Here is a 15,627-nt window from a genome sequence, read left to right as displayed (position 1 = left end):
AGACACATTTGCTCACGGTGGTGGTTGTCCCTGTTCATGGGACATGGTGGCAGCTCGCATGGGGGTGTGTGTGCTGTGATGGGCTAGGTGCCCTGGACAGGGAGGAGAGCAGCTTTATCTGGGTGGGCTGTAGGTTGACCTGGGCATCGAGCACCATGTTGAAGACAACAGAGGTGGACTCCTGCGGGGACGGAAGAATGCCCTCAGAACACCTGGGCAGAGGAAGGAGGAAACATGAGACTGGCTACGACAGGCTGTGACTGTGGGGGTGAATGGGGCCCAAGGGCGGGGCTGCGGGAGGCAGGCCTTACTGGGGAGAAACCATAAGGTGGCAAGAATGTGTCATTCTTGATACTGTCTGCCTTCCCAGGTGAGTACAGCTCCCGTTCCGTGGACTCTGACTGGAGTTCCATGTTTTCTCCATGACGTCTGCTTGCCACTTAGCGATCACTGAAATGACACAGGATCAGTCCGTTTCTAGAGGAGACACTAGCTTCTGCTTTCAGTGTAGAGGACTTGGCCTTACCTCTGTCAGGGCCCAGGATGCCCCCAGGGTGCGTCCTGCTCCTTGCCTGCTGGGCGGACCTCGGACCTAGGACGGGGATGGAGCTTTCTATGACATGGCCCAGGGACACTGAACTGTGCTTTTGCTGAGTGAGCACCTTGTACACAAACCAGAGCTTTCACTCAAGAAATTGCGACAAATTCCTGAGTAGCATTCACTCTCGTATCCACCATTTCCTAGAAAGAATGTTCTTTATTTTTAACAAGATTCCAACAATCTAGTAATTTGTTATTTCTTTAAATTATTGTATAATATCAACTTAAAGTTTTTCATTTGAAATCCTTCTCGGGTTGCTCGGAACATCTTCCTTCATCCTCATCTTTTCTACAAAGGATGCCCGGAGTGGTCAGTGAACAGACCTGATTCAGTGAGGCCTCCATGCATCTCTAAGACTCCTGTACTGTGATTAGGAAAAACTCTGATGGAAAGGAACAACTGTGTATTTTTAGAATTTGGGAATAATAGTGTATGCTCATTGCTAGGAACACCCCCCCCCCCCCGATTTTTGGACATTTCATTTTGAGACTCACCCAAGTAAATAATTGTTAGGAGTTCCGTGCTATTAGGAGCAAGCACATTGAACTCTGTGCCGGCTGGTTTGCATCATCACTGAGGGCTGCCTCCGCGCTGTGCACCACGACTCACACGCATCATTCCACTGAAGTGGAGTTCAGGTGTTGGGTGAGGGCAAGTGCGCTCACGCCTGATTCACAGACTTGGAGTGGTTCACTAATTGGCAGCCTTAACCTGAATTATGAGTAATTTAAACTTGACAGTACCTGAGCCCTGGCTGGTGGCTCAGTGGTAGAGTGTTGGCCCAGCGTATGGACAGCCCAGGTTCAATCCCTGGTCTGGGCACACAGGAGAAGTGACCATCTGCTTCTCCCCTACCCTCTCACTCTTCCCTTCCTGTGTGCAGCCAGTGGTTCGACTGATTTGAGTGTGGCCCCATGCGCTGAGGATGAATTCGTTGGACCACATCAGCCTCAGGCTCAAAAAATAGCTCGGTACTGGAGCACTGGCCCCAGACAGGGTTGCTGGGTGGATCCCGGTTGGGGTACATGCAGGAGTCTGTCTCACTATTCCCTTCCTATCACCTAAAAAAAAATTGACAATAGCCATATTAAAAACCTATTAAAGCAGAGGAAATAAATTTTAACATTTATGAAAATATATCTAAAATATTGTAATTACAAGTGACATTGTTTGGGCTCTTTCACGGTTTTTCATTTTTGCTGTGAGTCTGATGTCCCGTGTGGGTCACACATACTCTGCAGCCCTGTCAGAGCTGCTCGCGTGCTGGCGGCCGCATCTGCGCACAGCGCCAGGCTGCCCCGTCCTTGGCTGCCGGAGAACCGAGAGAAAGAATCAGGTGCTCCTAGTTAAGAATTTATCCAGTGTCATTTTCTTCTGAGGTGGTCAGTCAAACGATAATGTTAAACTCTCTTGTGAGCCCTTGGTGGTGTGGAAGTCATTTCTTTCCCAGAGTGTTCACAGCACAGACAGACAAAATGCCAGTCACCCACTAGCCGATTTGAAACAATTCACTTTGCCTAAAAAGTTGTATTGTTGTCTCTCCCTTTCCTTCCATTGTTCTAACTTTTTTCAATCATCAAAGAAATGATTTCTGTGTCTTCATGTCTGGACATCATAATCTATTTTTTGAGAGGCGAGAACAGAGACAGTGTGATGGGCATGTGGACCGTCGACAATACCAGTTCCTTTAAGAAGTAACGGTCTGACGTGGGCCCTGCTCATGAGGGTGTTCCCTGCGCAGAACCTCATCTGCTCGGAGTGCGGGGACGAGTTCACGCTGCAGAGCCAGCTGGCCATCCACATGCAGGAGCACCGCCAGGAGCTGGCCGGCGGCCGGGCCCACGCCTGCAAGGCCTGCGGGAAAGAGTTCGAGACGTCGTCGCAGCTGAAAGACCACATGAAGAATCATTACAAGATCAGGTAGGAGCCTCTGCCTGGGCCTGGGGGGGACATCGGTACAGTACGTTAAAAACAGGAAACCTTGTTAAAAAGTCTCTGACCAGTTAAAAATATTGGTCAGTCTGGTGTGGCGGATGAGCTTGAAAATGACAAATCGGTGTCAGGCTGTGTGGGTAGAAAGTTTGAGCTAGAATTTTAATGTTTAAACTAGAACAAGGTGCTGGTGATGTTTTCAGAGGCAGGTCACAGTGTGAAGTGGACCCATGAGGGTCAGGTTAGCTCCTTTTTAATGGACCGGTTTATTCATTCTGCCTCCCTGTTTAGAACTCACATGTGCCTGACACGGTGCTTAGTGCACATAGGACCAGGTATAAGTAGACAGCCTTATCAGACCATCTATGGTACTTTTATGTCCCCAGCTTAAAGAGATACTGAGTACCTTTACAAGGTGTGACTGTCAGGGGTTTAAACCTGATAGTCTGGTGTTAGAGCTCATCATGTTAGCAATCATACCTGTATTTAAATACATATATACATTTATTCCTGATAAAACCTAGCGTGTCTTTCAAAATTTCATACTTTACTTCTTCCTGATTAAATATTTATTGATATGGCCTTTTTCTTTTCGTTATTTTTTTTTTTTAATGTTAACTCATTCACACCAGATTTATTGATTTTAGTGAGAGAAGAGGAAGGGGAATAGAGAAGAAAGAGAGAGAGGGAGAGAGAGAGAGACAGGAACAATGAGCTGTTCCTGTGTGTGCCCTGACCGGTGATCGAAACGGCAACTTTGATGCACGTCCGACACTCTTCACAGAGTTAACCGGCAAGGGCGGGTCGTTATTTTTTAATTGAATTTACTGGGGTGACATTGGTTTGCAAAACTGCACAGGTTTGAAGTGCACAACTCAACCTAGCACCCTCTGCACACTGCATCGTGCGCCCGCCACCCCAAGCAACGTCCTTTTCCATCTCCGTTCCCCCACTTTGTCCCCCTCCTCTCCCTCCACCTCTCCTTCTGGTTATATCCGCCAGTAGTCTGTGTTATGTATAAATGGTTTTTGGCTAATTCTTTTCTTGAGGATATTAGATACAAAGTTCTTCCTGGCCCTTTGTGCTCAGGTCACCTCATGAGTTCACACTCATTGAGCTAACATCTCCAGCAGGCTGTAAAAGTCAGCACGCTTTTTTTAAAAAAAACTATTATAATATCAACTAGCTTGCCACCATTCCAAGCCCCAAAGTTTAGAGAAATCTATATTCGGTAACTACCACCACCAGTACAGATGTCCCGCACCAGCTCACACCGTTTATAACACGCCAGGGAATTTGTACTGTTGATCTGTCCTCTTAGGCGTCGCATTCACAAACATGCGTCGAGCATCTGTGTGTGAGCCGCCTGCTCTTACCCTTCCTGCCTCCCTCACTGTGGCACTGTGACAAATGTGGTACCCACTTAATTCTTCCTTACATCAGTAATCTTCATCCTCCAAGTGTAATGCGTGTGCTCCACATACTAGATGTTGATCTCGATGAGGCTGGAACACAGGCTCACTGGACGTGTCTCCGGAGCTGTCCTTCAGGAGGGCAGAGGGCGGAGGACAGGGACCAAGGGCAGGGCAGAGCCAGTACAACAGCTTCAGACGGTGGTGTGTCCAGGGGGAGGTGAACTTGTACTGGTCTGAGTGACGAGAGCCACCAAGCAGGCAACTGCTGCGCTGAGTGTGAAGGAGGCAAGGGGGGCCTTGGAGGCCACCCCAGGAATGAGGGTTTTGCCCTGGGTGCAGCAGAAGCTGTCCGGGGTCCCTCACACAGCGTTCACGTGTGGCAAGGCCACCGTTTGGGGGTGGAAGCAGGCAGACCCCAGAATCAGCGCAGCGGGAAGATGGCACTGGAGAGTACCGGGGGCAACTTGGGGGTGTCCTGGGCGAAACCAGCAGCTTCTAGAGAGGCCCTGAGGTTGGGGTCGGGGAGAGGGAAGATGTGGCCTGACTCCTCCGCGTACACTTGCCCTCAGGAGTGCTGTTTCCCATCACAGCACGGAGCAGGTTGGGGAAACAGAGGGCCCGGTGCTCAGCGGAGCCGTCCGAGTGGCTGGAGACAGGACTAGGAGGCCACCAGCACCAGCTGTGTTGGGAAGGGATAGAGGGGGTAGCAGGGACTCTGGTCGATGTTGGGCCACATTGTTGCTGATATGGTGCGTGACTATCTAGGCGAAGCTTGTCAGCTTGTCTGCAAGAGACATCCTGGCCCCAAACACAAACTTGATCTCATTTCATCACATAGAGGAAAAAACTTTTATGGTGTCGGACCCAGACATCTAACATGTGTATATATGTCCATGTGGCTGGCAGTCACACACACTGGGCTGACACGGCCAGTCAGCTAAGCTCTCTGCAAGGACTTGACTGGTGAGACTAGTACAAAGGAGACACACTCAGAAGCAGCCCCCTGTCTTCCACCAGGATGTCCAGCACAAGGTCGTACAACCGGAACGTTGACAGGAGTGGCTTCACGTACTCGTGCCCACACTGTGGGAAGACCTTTCAGAAGCCTAGTCAGCTGACTCGTCACATCAGGATACACACAGGTGCGAGTGCGCTTACCTGTGGGTGGCGGATGGTGTGGCCGGGGCCGGGGCTGAGTCTGGGCTTTTCCACAGTTTGCTGTCACTTGTGAGACTTTGGGTAGACAGCTGGATACCTGAGTCATGGGGGGCATCCTGGTGGGAGGGATGGTTCAGGTCCCGTGGAAGTGCTTCTGTTTCAAGCCCTCAGATGCTCTCAGCACAGGAATTCTGTTGGTACCATTTCCTCCTCCAGGTGAGAGGCCCTTCAAGTGCAGCGAGTGTGGGAAAGCCTTTAACCAGAAAGGGGCGCTGCAGACCCACATGATCAAGCACACGGGGGAAAAGCCACACGCCTGTGCCTTCTGTCCTGCTGCCTTTTCTCAGAAGGGGAACTTGCAGTCACACGTGCAGAGAGTGCACTCAGAGGTGAGCCAGTCCGTGGGGCAGGGCACAGAGTCCCTGGGGCTGTGGCGGGGGGCACTCAGGGGACCAGGGCTCGTGGGTCTGTGGTGGGACAGACCGAGACGCCCCAGCAGCCCCCGCTGAGGCGCAGGTGCTCAGTGTCGCTCAGCCCTGCGACAGACGCACAGCCGTTAACATGGTCCTTCACGATTAGGAACAGGTGGCAGTCTCGTCAGGTCAGGCCGGGTCAGCCGCCAAGACGCAGTAACTGTGGGGGGCCCTCTCCATGCCTGCACGTGCCCACGCACTCCGCTGCCCGCTGTCCACTCTGGGCTGTCTCGGAGTGCACAAGCAGCGGATGTGCCGGGTCACATCTGGTGACATGTTCGTTTACCTGCGTGTGGCCATCCTTCCCCCTCACATGCTTTACTCGCAGTGCCTAGTCAGATGTTCGTGTGTCTGTCTAGCCCGTCATTCCTCTTTAGGAAACTGAGAATGTACATCAGACGTCTTCTTTCACTAAACTGTCCTAGCTAAAAGCTCTGTTTCTTCCCTCCCAAACCAGTGCTAATACAGACGGGACTGTGGTGTGTCAGTTCATCTCAGACTGACAGTCTTGATTAAAGAGCAGGGTCCTTGATTCTCGGGCTTTCTAACTTAAAGGACAAAGTCTTGTCAAAGGGGTAGATCATCTCTGTCATTTTTAATGGAATGGTCAATTAGGGTGTGTTCTAATTCAGGTGTCTTCATCTAATAATGAAGCATAAAAATCCTTTTTTTTTTCTCTTTTATTCTTTAAGGTCAAGAATGGCCCTACTTATAACTGTACAGAATGTAGCTGTGTATTTAAAAGTTTAGGTAGCTTAAACACTCACATCAGCAAGATGCATATGGGCGGGCCACAGAATTCCACAGGCTCTGTGGAGACTGCTCACGTTTTAACGGTAAGTTCAGTAAGCTGGCTGGATAGCACAGTCTCTACCAAAATCTGTTGTCTTAATTATGACCTTCAAAATTAAGTAATATTACCTAGAATGGTATTTAGTACCATAAAGATACTCTGAAGCCTGACCTGTGGTGGCGCAGTGGATAAAGCGTTGACCTGGAACACTGAGGTCACCGGTTCAAAACCCTGGGCTTGCCTGGTCAAGGCACATATGGGAGTTGATGCTTCCTGCTCCTCCCCCCTTTCTCTTTCTCTCTCTCTCTCTCTCTCTCTTTCTCTCATTCTAACTCTCCTCTCTAAAATGAATAAAAATTAAAAAAAAAAAAAAAAAGATGCTATGAAAGTTTTTCTATGTGCCTGTAAGGGGCTACTTTTAAAATTTTATATTTGTTGATTTTACTTTTTATATTTTCATTTAATTTTTATTGGGGGTGGCAGTGGTTATCATCGTTATACAAGTGAAAAAAAAAACAGTTGTTTAAATTTTAGAATAGTGTTAGATGATCCTGATTTATGGACTGTCATCTGAATTGATAAAAATAAACATAAGCATTAATTTATGAAACTATAATTACTGCAATGTTATTGGTGACAATTAGGGAATATTCTTTATCATTATGTTATTTAAAAATCAAGTATCCTTTCAAGATCTGTTTCTCCCTGTGAAAGTGACAGTGATAATTTTCTCTGAGACTTTGGATTTTGGGAAACTAGAGTATGTATTTTTTTAGTACGTGTATTTAAAATTGTATGAAACACACTTTTGTTTTGTTTTTTTGTAGGATTCTATAGCTCAGCCTCAGTCTATTACTTTTGGACTATTTTTTAATGAAATTGTCAGTGTGTGAATCAACCACATATTAAGAGCTTTTTCCTTTCTTTTGTACCTCTTTTTCTGCTTCTATTCTGATGGGGTCTGCAGTCCGTGTGTGTGGTCCCCATCCCAAATTAACAATATCTGCTATCACTTAAGACGCTTTTAAAGGTGTTGTAGAAAATTCATGGAGTTACATTCTTTCCAGAGCCAGTATTGTGCCAAACATAAAAATTTGTGTGGCATTCTACTTAAAATTTGTTTGGGATAGGGTTAGATTTTTATGCTTACAGGGAAGATACACCTGTTTCTTTCTTTTTAACTGAAGTGCAAATGAATGTAATTGTTTACGTTTCTAATGAGAATACTGTGTTTCAGGCCACGCTGTTTCAGACTTTACCTCTTCAGCAGACAGAAGCCCAGGTCCCGCAAGCTGTGGGTCAGCAGAACTCGCAGGCGGTGACTGATGTTATCCAGCAGCTACTAGAGCTCTCAGAGCCGGGGCCCGTGGAGTCCAGCCAGGCCCCACCGCCCGGCCAGCAGCTCAGCATCACCGTGGGCATCAGCCAGGACATCCTACAGGTGAGGTGCGCCTCCCTGCTCCTGCCAGGGGTGTCGGACTGGGCGGCACTGCCCATCCGAGAGAGAAATGTGAGGGCTCATCATAGGACAGGGATTTTCTTTAGGAGCGTGTCTTCATTGAGTAAATTAATAGTGACACAAAACAGGCTTATTGGTTTACTTGTGGACAGCACAGAATTCTAAATGATTTACTTAATCAATAACCTTTTTAAAAAAGTTTAAAACCTTCACTTTTCCTCTATAAGTGAACTTTCTTGAAAAGAACGGGCTTTTCAGAACTTCCTGTGTCTGTCCGTCCCCATAGCAAGCGCTTCACTGTTCCCTGAGGTTTTGCTCTAACTGTTTGGAGTCAGCACTGGGCACGTGTGTGTGTGTGTGTGTGTGTGTGTGTGTGTGTGTGTGTCCTGTGTGCATCCAGGGCACATGGGGGAGGGGGGAGAGGTGGAGGCAGAGGAGGAGGAGGAGAAAGAGGAGGAGAAGGTTGTTGTTGGAGAATGGAGCCCATTCCTGGGTCTGACCAGCCAAGCTTCATGTCCGGTCTTCATTTCCAAACAGATGCCCTTGGTCCTCCTCCTCTCTACTTACATACTTACTGTAAAAATGAACCTCTCCTCTACCTCTATGGGGACAAGTTGGCTGGGTATCCTGACAGTTGATGTTCTTTTTTTTTTTTTTTCTTTTCTGAAGCTGGAAACAGGGAGAGACAGTCAGACAGACTCCCGCATGCGCCCGACCGGGATCCACCCGGCACGCCCACCAGGGGCGACGCTCTGCCCACCAGGGGGCGATGCTCTGCCCATCCTGGGCGTCGCCATGTTGCGACCAGAGCCACTCTAGCGCCTGGGGCAGAGGCCACAGAGCCATCCCCAGCGCCCGGGCCATCTTTGCTCCAATGGAGCCTCGGCTGCGGGAGGGGAAGAGAGAGACAGAGAGGAATGTGCGGCGGAGGGGTGGAGAAGCAAATGGGCGCTTCTCTGTGTGCCCTGGCCGGGAATCGAACCCGGGTCCTCCGCACGCTAGGCCGACGCTCTACCGCTGAGCCAACCGGCCAGGGCCGACAGTTGATGTTCTAAGGATAAACCCAACATAAGTCAAACCAGTGATTTCCAAATCTGTTCAGAGACAACCAGCGTTGTCTAAGGCCATGTATCTAAAAGTCAAATTAATTCATTGACGTTCCCTGTAACTGAGAAATGGCAATACTTGTCACACGGTGTTTGGGTGGCGCTGTCAGATGTCAGCAGGGACACGTCAGCCTCAAAACTTTGGCAGCGTCGCTGATGGACGACGCCTTGGAGAGGCAGGCGAGGTCTCTAGGTGGTAGCGTCGGCGCGCTGCAGGGGAGGCTGACTCGGTCACAGGTTCGGGCCGTCCGATCTCCTAACCTCCGAGTTTTTTCTGTCTCAGCAAGCCTTAGAAAACAGTGGGCTGTCTTCAATTCCAGCTGCAGCACACCCCAGCGACACCAGCCACGCCAAGGCCTCTGCTGCGCAGGGTCTGGACCCGGACCTCCCCGACGTGCCCAGCGAGCCAGCTGACCCCGCGTCGGAGCCGGAGAAAGAGCAGGAGAGCCCAGAGAAGCTGGAGAAGAAGGAGAAGAGGCTCCTGAAGAAGAAATCGCCCTTTCTCCCCGGTAGGTGATTTCCATGCGCTTTGACCTTCAGGTATCTGGGTGGCTCGGGGCTTTGAAGAAACACACCATTTTTTTTCTTATGAAGGTGACGTTTGTGGAACGTTCCAATAGCATCTACCTGACAGCTGGTCTGTGACATTTCACGTTATAGTCACGAGGTGAAATTGTTGAGCTTTCTCTTCCCTTGGGCTGCCTTCTTCCTGTGATTCGAGTCCCCCAAGCATCCCGAGGGCTGCCCTCAGCTGTCACCTGCAGTGTGCCCTCCTCTCGGGTGCTCCTGCCGCGTGCCTGTCCCCTCCCAGCCCCGTGTCTCCATGTCCGCCATTGTGCAGGTGGAGTGGCTTTGTTCCTTTCTGTGCTCTTTGCACAGGGGCTGGATGGCTACCTCTTTCTTGAATAAAATAGATTCCTGCCTTGTGGGTAGAGGTGTCCCCATGTTTTCGTAGTGACTGTCACTCTTCTGCTGTCCCCAGGTGTCTTGGGGACAAGGGCCTTCCTGCTGCACAGCATGGAAGGATGCTGTCATGTCTACTCCTTCTGAAGCTGCGTTTCCTCGCTGTTAACCAATGGGTGTGAAGTGCTCCTTTCTCCCCCCACAGAGCACAGCAGCTCACCCGCCTTATCCCGGACCCGCCCTGCCCAGTGGCCGTGGGGAGAGGCCTGTGCTCATTGTGTCACTGGAGTTTTCCAGGTGGTGAGCGAGGCAGGAAAGGAAAAGGCCATTGGCACTTATTTGTGTTAGTGATGTGGCAGCCTTGTGGGTCACAGAGCGCGTGCCTCTTGTGTTCCCCTCCATGTGCACCTGCTCACTGGACACACACCCACAGCCAGGTGCAGCCTCCTGCATGCGTCGCTGCTGGGCACTGCCTTTACTGACCATGCTGGGACCTTGGCGGGTGCCCAGGCACAGCGGCCAGCAGAGGGCCCTTCTCCGACTGCTCCAAGGTCCAAATAGCGGTGGCTTCCTAAACTGTTGAAGGTGGGCTTCTTCCCGGTTTCCCTTCCAGGTGTGTGGGGCTTAGGACTAGCTTTTCTTCTGCTGAGCATGAACTAGAGATTTCAAATGGAGTTCTGCTTAACCTCACCTCCAGTATTTTAATGTGGAGCATTGTGCTTGCAGAGTTTGAAAGATTACACAAATTAACTTTTGAGTAAGTTAAATACGTATAGACAGTACTGAGCAAGTTTTGCAATTCTAGTAAATTTTAGGTTAAATTGCTTTTTCATTTGTCACTATTTTTTTCCTTTATTTTTCTTTACGGCACATTGTTTAATTTGGCCAAGATTTTTTTTTCAATTTTAACATATGAAATATACCTTTTTATAAAAAATGTGTAGGCCTTGGCCAGTTGGCTCAGCAGTAGAGTGTCAGTCAGGCATGTGGAAGTCCCAGGTTTGATTCCTGGCCAGGGCACATAGGAGAAGCGCCCATCTGCTTCTCCACCCCTCCCCCTTTCCTTCCTCTCTGTCTCTCTCTCTTCCCCTCCTGCAGCCAAGGCTCCATTGGAGCAGAGTTGGCCTGGGCGCTGAGGATGGTTCCATGGCCTCTGCCTCAGGCACTAGAATGGCTCTGGTTACAGCGGAGCAATGCCCCAGATGGGCAGAGCATCGCCCCCTGGTGGGCATGCTGGGTGGATCTCAGTTGGGTGCATGCAGGAGTCTGTCTCTCTGCCTCCCCACTTCTCACTTCAGAAAAAAAAAAAAAGAATGTGTAACACTGTTGCTTTTAAAATCAGTTAATTTATATAATCATTTGATCATAATGATTCATAAATCATTCCATCATTCCATGTAGCAAACCCATTGGTGTTGAAATAATTTAAAGAAATATAATTAAAATTTACAAAAATTAGTTTTATTTCCCTCATACTTTGTTTCTACACACTTAAAATTTTCAAATATTTTATATTCAGCAATTAAAAAAAAATACACTGATTCCCACTGCTGTGGCCTTTATAAAGGACTGGAGTTGAAGTTTTAAATAACAAAAATGAAGGTGCCCCGATAACTCTGCTGTCTGTTTTAATAGCCGTTATTGTAGAACACTTTGAATCAGCATGTGACCAGTGTCTCTTGTCACCTGCCTCTTGGGGGAGAGTGACTGGCGTTGTGCAGACAAGTTCCCAGCACACACACCGCCATAAGCTCCAGGCAGGGTTGGATGGACTGGTGTGGATGGCACAGGGCGCTACTTGTTTGTGAAGTGTCTGCTGGCGTGCCGGCTGCCAACGTGGAGTGTGGCTCAGGCCCTGGGCACTCTCTGGAAGGACCCCACTAGGTCCTTTTGAGGAACCTTGGCCTCAGGCTACTGGAGTGCTCACTTAGAACTCTGGAGTATGTCTTGGGCTCCCTGCACAGGGTCCAGTGTTCTCGGTGAAGACACTGGACGCATCCCGGCCATTGCCAGTGGATGGTTTCCGGTGGCTCTGTGCAGGCAGGTGAGGTGTCCCTGTGTGTGCACCTGCCAGGTTCAGGTGTCCTCGGGGCGCTAGGACACTGGCGGGGGCGCTCTGCTTCTGAACTGATCTGCAAACCTGCTGGTCCATCTTCACGTTCCCGGGCTCTGTTGGCTGTGGTCTGAGTCTGGAATATGACTGCCCTTGAGTGACAGTGGTCTCTGAACCTTGCGCCGCATAACTGTTTGTAGGAAGCTGAGTGACCCCTCCCCAAAGAGCAGAGTGTGGCCTGCTGCTGCACTTCTGAAGTGTGCGAGCAGAGGGGACTGTCTGCTGTGACCCGGACCCCTGCACCTCCATGTGCTGCTCCTGGCATCTCGAGCGAGCTTTCTGGAGGCCTTGGCGCTGTGGCGGTGGGTGGGTGAGCAGGACGCCAGCCCTCCAGGCAGACGGTCATGCTGTGTGGACCATGCAGACTCCATGTATGTGAGTGTCGCTCTGTGAGGGACAGTCTGGCAAAGACATCGGGAACAGTCCAGATAAACCTGTGCCACAGTCGGCATGCTGCTGGTCCTACCACAGGGGCAGCTGGGGATACCTGTTTCTCTTTATCTTGTGGCAATGCCGGTTCTGTAACAGAACTGACCTTGTCCATGGTGTCCTGAGCTTGCCACGTGTGCGTACTGTCCCACCACACCGCAGTCCCTCCAAGGGCAGGCGTTCCTGCGGTGGTTGGCAGCACACGGTGAGCACATAGTGGGTGCTCTGCTTCCCTCCTTCTGTTTTTGGATTTTTTTAAAGTTAAAAGACTTTCTAGCCCTGGCCGGGTTGGCTCAGCGGTAGAGCGTCGGCCTAGCGTGCGGAGGACCCGGGTTCGATTCCCGGCCAGGGCACACAGGAGAAGCGCCCATTTGCTTCTCCACCCCTCCGCCGCGCTTTCCTCTCTGTCTCTCTCTTCCCCTCCCGCAGCCAAGGCTCCATTGGAGCAAAGATGGCCCGGGCGCTGGGGATGGCTCTGTGGCCTCTGCCCCAGGCGCTACAGTGGCTCTGGTCGCAACATGGCGACGCCCAGGATGGGCAGAGCGTCGCCCCTGGTGGGCGTGCCGGGTGGATCCCGGCCGGGCGCATGCGGGAGTCTGTCTGACTGTCTCTCCCTGTTTCCAGCTTCAGAAAAATGAAAAAATGAAAAAAAAAAAAAAAAAAAAAAAAAAAAAAAAAAGACTTTCTAATAGTACTTTGCTTATACACTTGGAAGGGAAAGCTGTTGTCCGTGAGCAGGGAAGGTTGACTTGGGAAGTGAGGGTTTGGTCTTGGGACCTTTAGTTTGTCCGAGGGCCGGACCTGGCTTCAGTTTCGCCCCCGTAGCTGTGGTGGCCAAACGCAGCACGCAGCCAGGGCTGTGCAGTCTGCTCTGTCTGTTCCCAGATATAATTAGGGACTGTCTTCTGTTACGTCATCATTTGTAATTGAAGATAGGTTTTCATTTCTGTTTGGAAAAAATCTGATTTTCCAGGATGACTTTCTAATTTTAGCTAATAGATATAACAGTTCCCTCTCACCTTGTTATACTTTGCTTTATTTTATTTGTCACGATAAGACCTTTGGGTAATAATTCCACCTTCCTAAATTAGTTTTTACCTATTAATTTTAAACAGTCTTAGATTTTAGTCTCCCTTAATATGATACAAGCAATACCACCATAAACTAAATGTCTTTTTCTTTTGAAACCATTTCTTTTTCTACTTTTTTTCTCCTCATGGTTTGTATTCATCTCTTTGTTTTTTTTCAGCTTTTTTTAAAAATGCTTTTTATTTTTTGCTCCTAACCTATATTAATCAGTCTTGCAAAGAGCATTATGTTCAGGAAAATACATTTTCTCTCCTCACAGTCACTTGCACAGAGAAGAATTCCTGGTGTTGGTATTACTGGTGGCAAGGAGACACGGAATTTTCCTTTTCCCACTAAAACTGTGTCTGCAGCCGATTCCGAATACTGTCCCTTTGTTATGCTGTTGGTGCGGGAAGGTAAACGGGCTCTCTCCAGGACCCGGTTTCCTCCCACATCCCCAAGGGGCACAGCATGTCCACGCTGTCCCCCTCGGGGTGAGCTGGGCTGTGTGTGAGTGTGGCCCTGGGATGGAGGGGCGTCCTCCACTGGGTGGGTCCCACCTGTGCCCCGAACTGCCAGAGAGGCTCCACCACCTACAACCCTGAACTGGAGTCAGCGGGTTGGAAAAGAATGATCTTACTGTTTTTGTTCATAAGTGCATGACAGCTCACATTTATTGCACTGTTTAATATTAGAATGCTTTGGGTCTTTATTTGGAAGTGCTGTAGGAACTTAGTTCTCATTTCAATCTATTGGCCTCGGGACAGCTGGTCTCTTTCTATGTCATTGTGCTCTTAGTCACAGGCTCCAAGAACCCGTGGACATTGAGGACTTTACAGATAACAGTTCTAGTCAAAATTTCCTGATGAATTTCATTAATGCAGCCAAAATTCAATTGATTTTAAGTGGATCCTTTACATTACTTTACATGTCTATTTAATTTCACATGAATAAATCTAAGTTAAAAATGTAAAAAGTGATTCTAATGATCTTTTTATACTTTACAGATCATTTGTTACAGTTCTATATGTTCTACTTGTGATTTTTTTTTCTAGTAGAAATAGTTTTCACTTGATTTGAAGTTTAATATTTAGTTACAAGAGTCATAAGTTTGATCATGAACTCGTTTGTGTACTTATTTTTTAAAATTTCTTAGATTTTATTCATTTGTAGAGAGAGGAGAGAAAGAGGGAGAGAAGGGGGGAGGAGTAGGAAGCATCAACTTCTATGTGTCTTGACCAGGCAAGCCCAGGGATTTGAACCGGCGACCTTAGCAGTCAAGGTCGACACTTTATCCACTGCACCACTACAGTTCAGGCTCCTTTGTGTAATCTTAGACTTAACTGTTTATAACTGGCCTTTTATAGGGACTTGTGAGCTGTCTGCATGAGTATATTTTATTGGTGGTGCCAGGCGGGGCAGGCTGGCAGGGCACCACGTGTCTACTGTCCCCGCGCCCGGTGGCTGCGGGGTTGCCTGTGTGCCTGCTCCTCACTCGTTCTGCGGTCTGCAGTGGCTGAGCCCGCTTGCCCACTGGGCATGTGGCTGGCCCAGTGACCCCTTGTCCGGCACCGGGAGGACTTGTGTTCCTGGGCCTGTTCAGCATCTCCACGAGATGGAATCCCCGCTCGCACCAATGGCAGCAACTCTGTGGGTTCCAGTTCCTCATAGTGGGTCTTCTAGGCACCGAGGCTGTGCCAAAGGCCGGCCTGGCGCACGGGGGTCCGGGGGCGGAGCCGAGACCTTGCGCCGCCTCTCACGCCCTCTCCGCACGTCTCCCACGCCCCCGCTGTAGGGTCCGTCCGCGAGGAGAACGGCGTCCGCTGGCACGTGTGCCCCTACTGCACCAAGGAGTTCCGCAAGCCCAGCGACCTGGTGCGCCACATCCGCATCCACACGCACGAGAAGCCCTTCAAGTGCCCGCAGTGCTTCCGCGCCTTTGCCGTCAAGAGCACGCTGACTGCGCACATCAAGACGCACACGGGCATCAAGGCCTTCAAGTGCCAGTACTGCATGAAGAGCTTCTCCACATCCGGCAGCCTCAAGGTGCACATACGCCTGCACACAGGTGCGTGGAGGGGTGCTGGTTGCTCGCGTCTGCGGGGGCGCGTCTGCGGGGGCGCGTCTGCGGGGGCGCGTCTGCGGGGGCGCGTCTGCGGGGGCGCGTCTGCGGGGGC

At 49.9% G+C, this 15,627-nt stretch overlaps 1 protein-coding gene across 4 annotated transcripts in view; it reads left to right on the top strand.

Annotated features, from left to right (window-relative positions):
• ZNF236 (zinc finger protein 236) overlaps positions 1–15,627 on the top strand; it is a 56,033-nt gene that overhangs the window by 13,306 nt on the left and 27,100 nt on the right. For all 4 annotated transcript variants that reach the window (XM_066247548.1, XM_066247546.1, XM_066247547.1 and 1 more), the window contains exons 4-10: positions 2,343–2,521; positions 4,966–5,090; positions 5,323–5,495; positions 6,272–6,415; positions 7,610–7,813; positions 9,221–9,446; positions 15,246–15,518. In XM_066247548.1, the coding sequence (XP_066103645.1) occupies positions 2,343–2,521; positions 4,966–5,090; positions 5,323–5,495; positions 6,272–6,415; positions 7,610–7,813; positions 9,221–9,446; positions 15,246–15,518 (1,324 nt within the window). The remainder of the gene's footprint in view (positions 1–2,342; positions 2,522–4,965; positions 5,091–5,322; positions 5,496–6,271; positions 6,416–7,609; positions 7,814–9,220; positions 9,447–15,245; positions 15,519–15,627) is intronic.

The sequence above is a fragment of the Saccopteryx bilineata genome, chromosome 11 (assembly GCF_036850765.1).
Source record: "Saccopteryx bilineata isolate mSacBil1 chromosome 11, mSacBil1_pri_phased_curated, whole genome shotgun sequence".
NCBI lineage: Eukaryota > Metazoa > Chordata > Mammalia > Chiroptera > Emballonuridae > Saccopteryx > Saccopteryx bilineata.
This window is presented reverse-complemented; position numbering and strand designations above follow the sequence as displayed.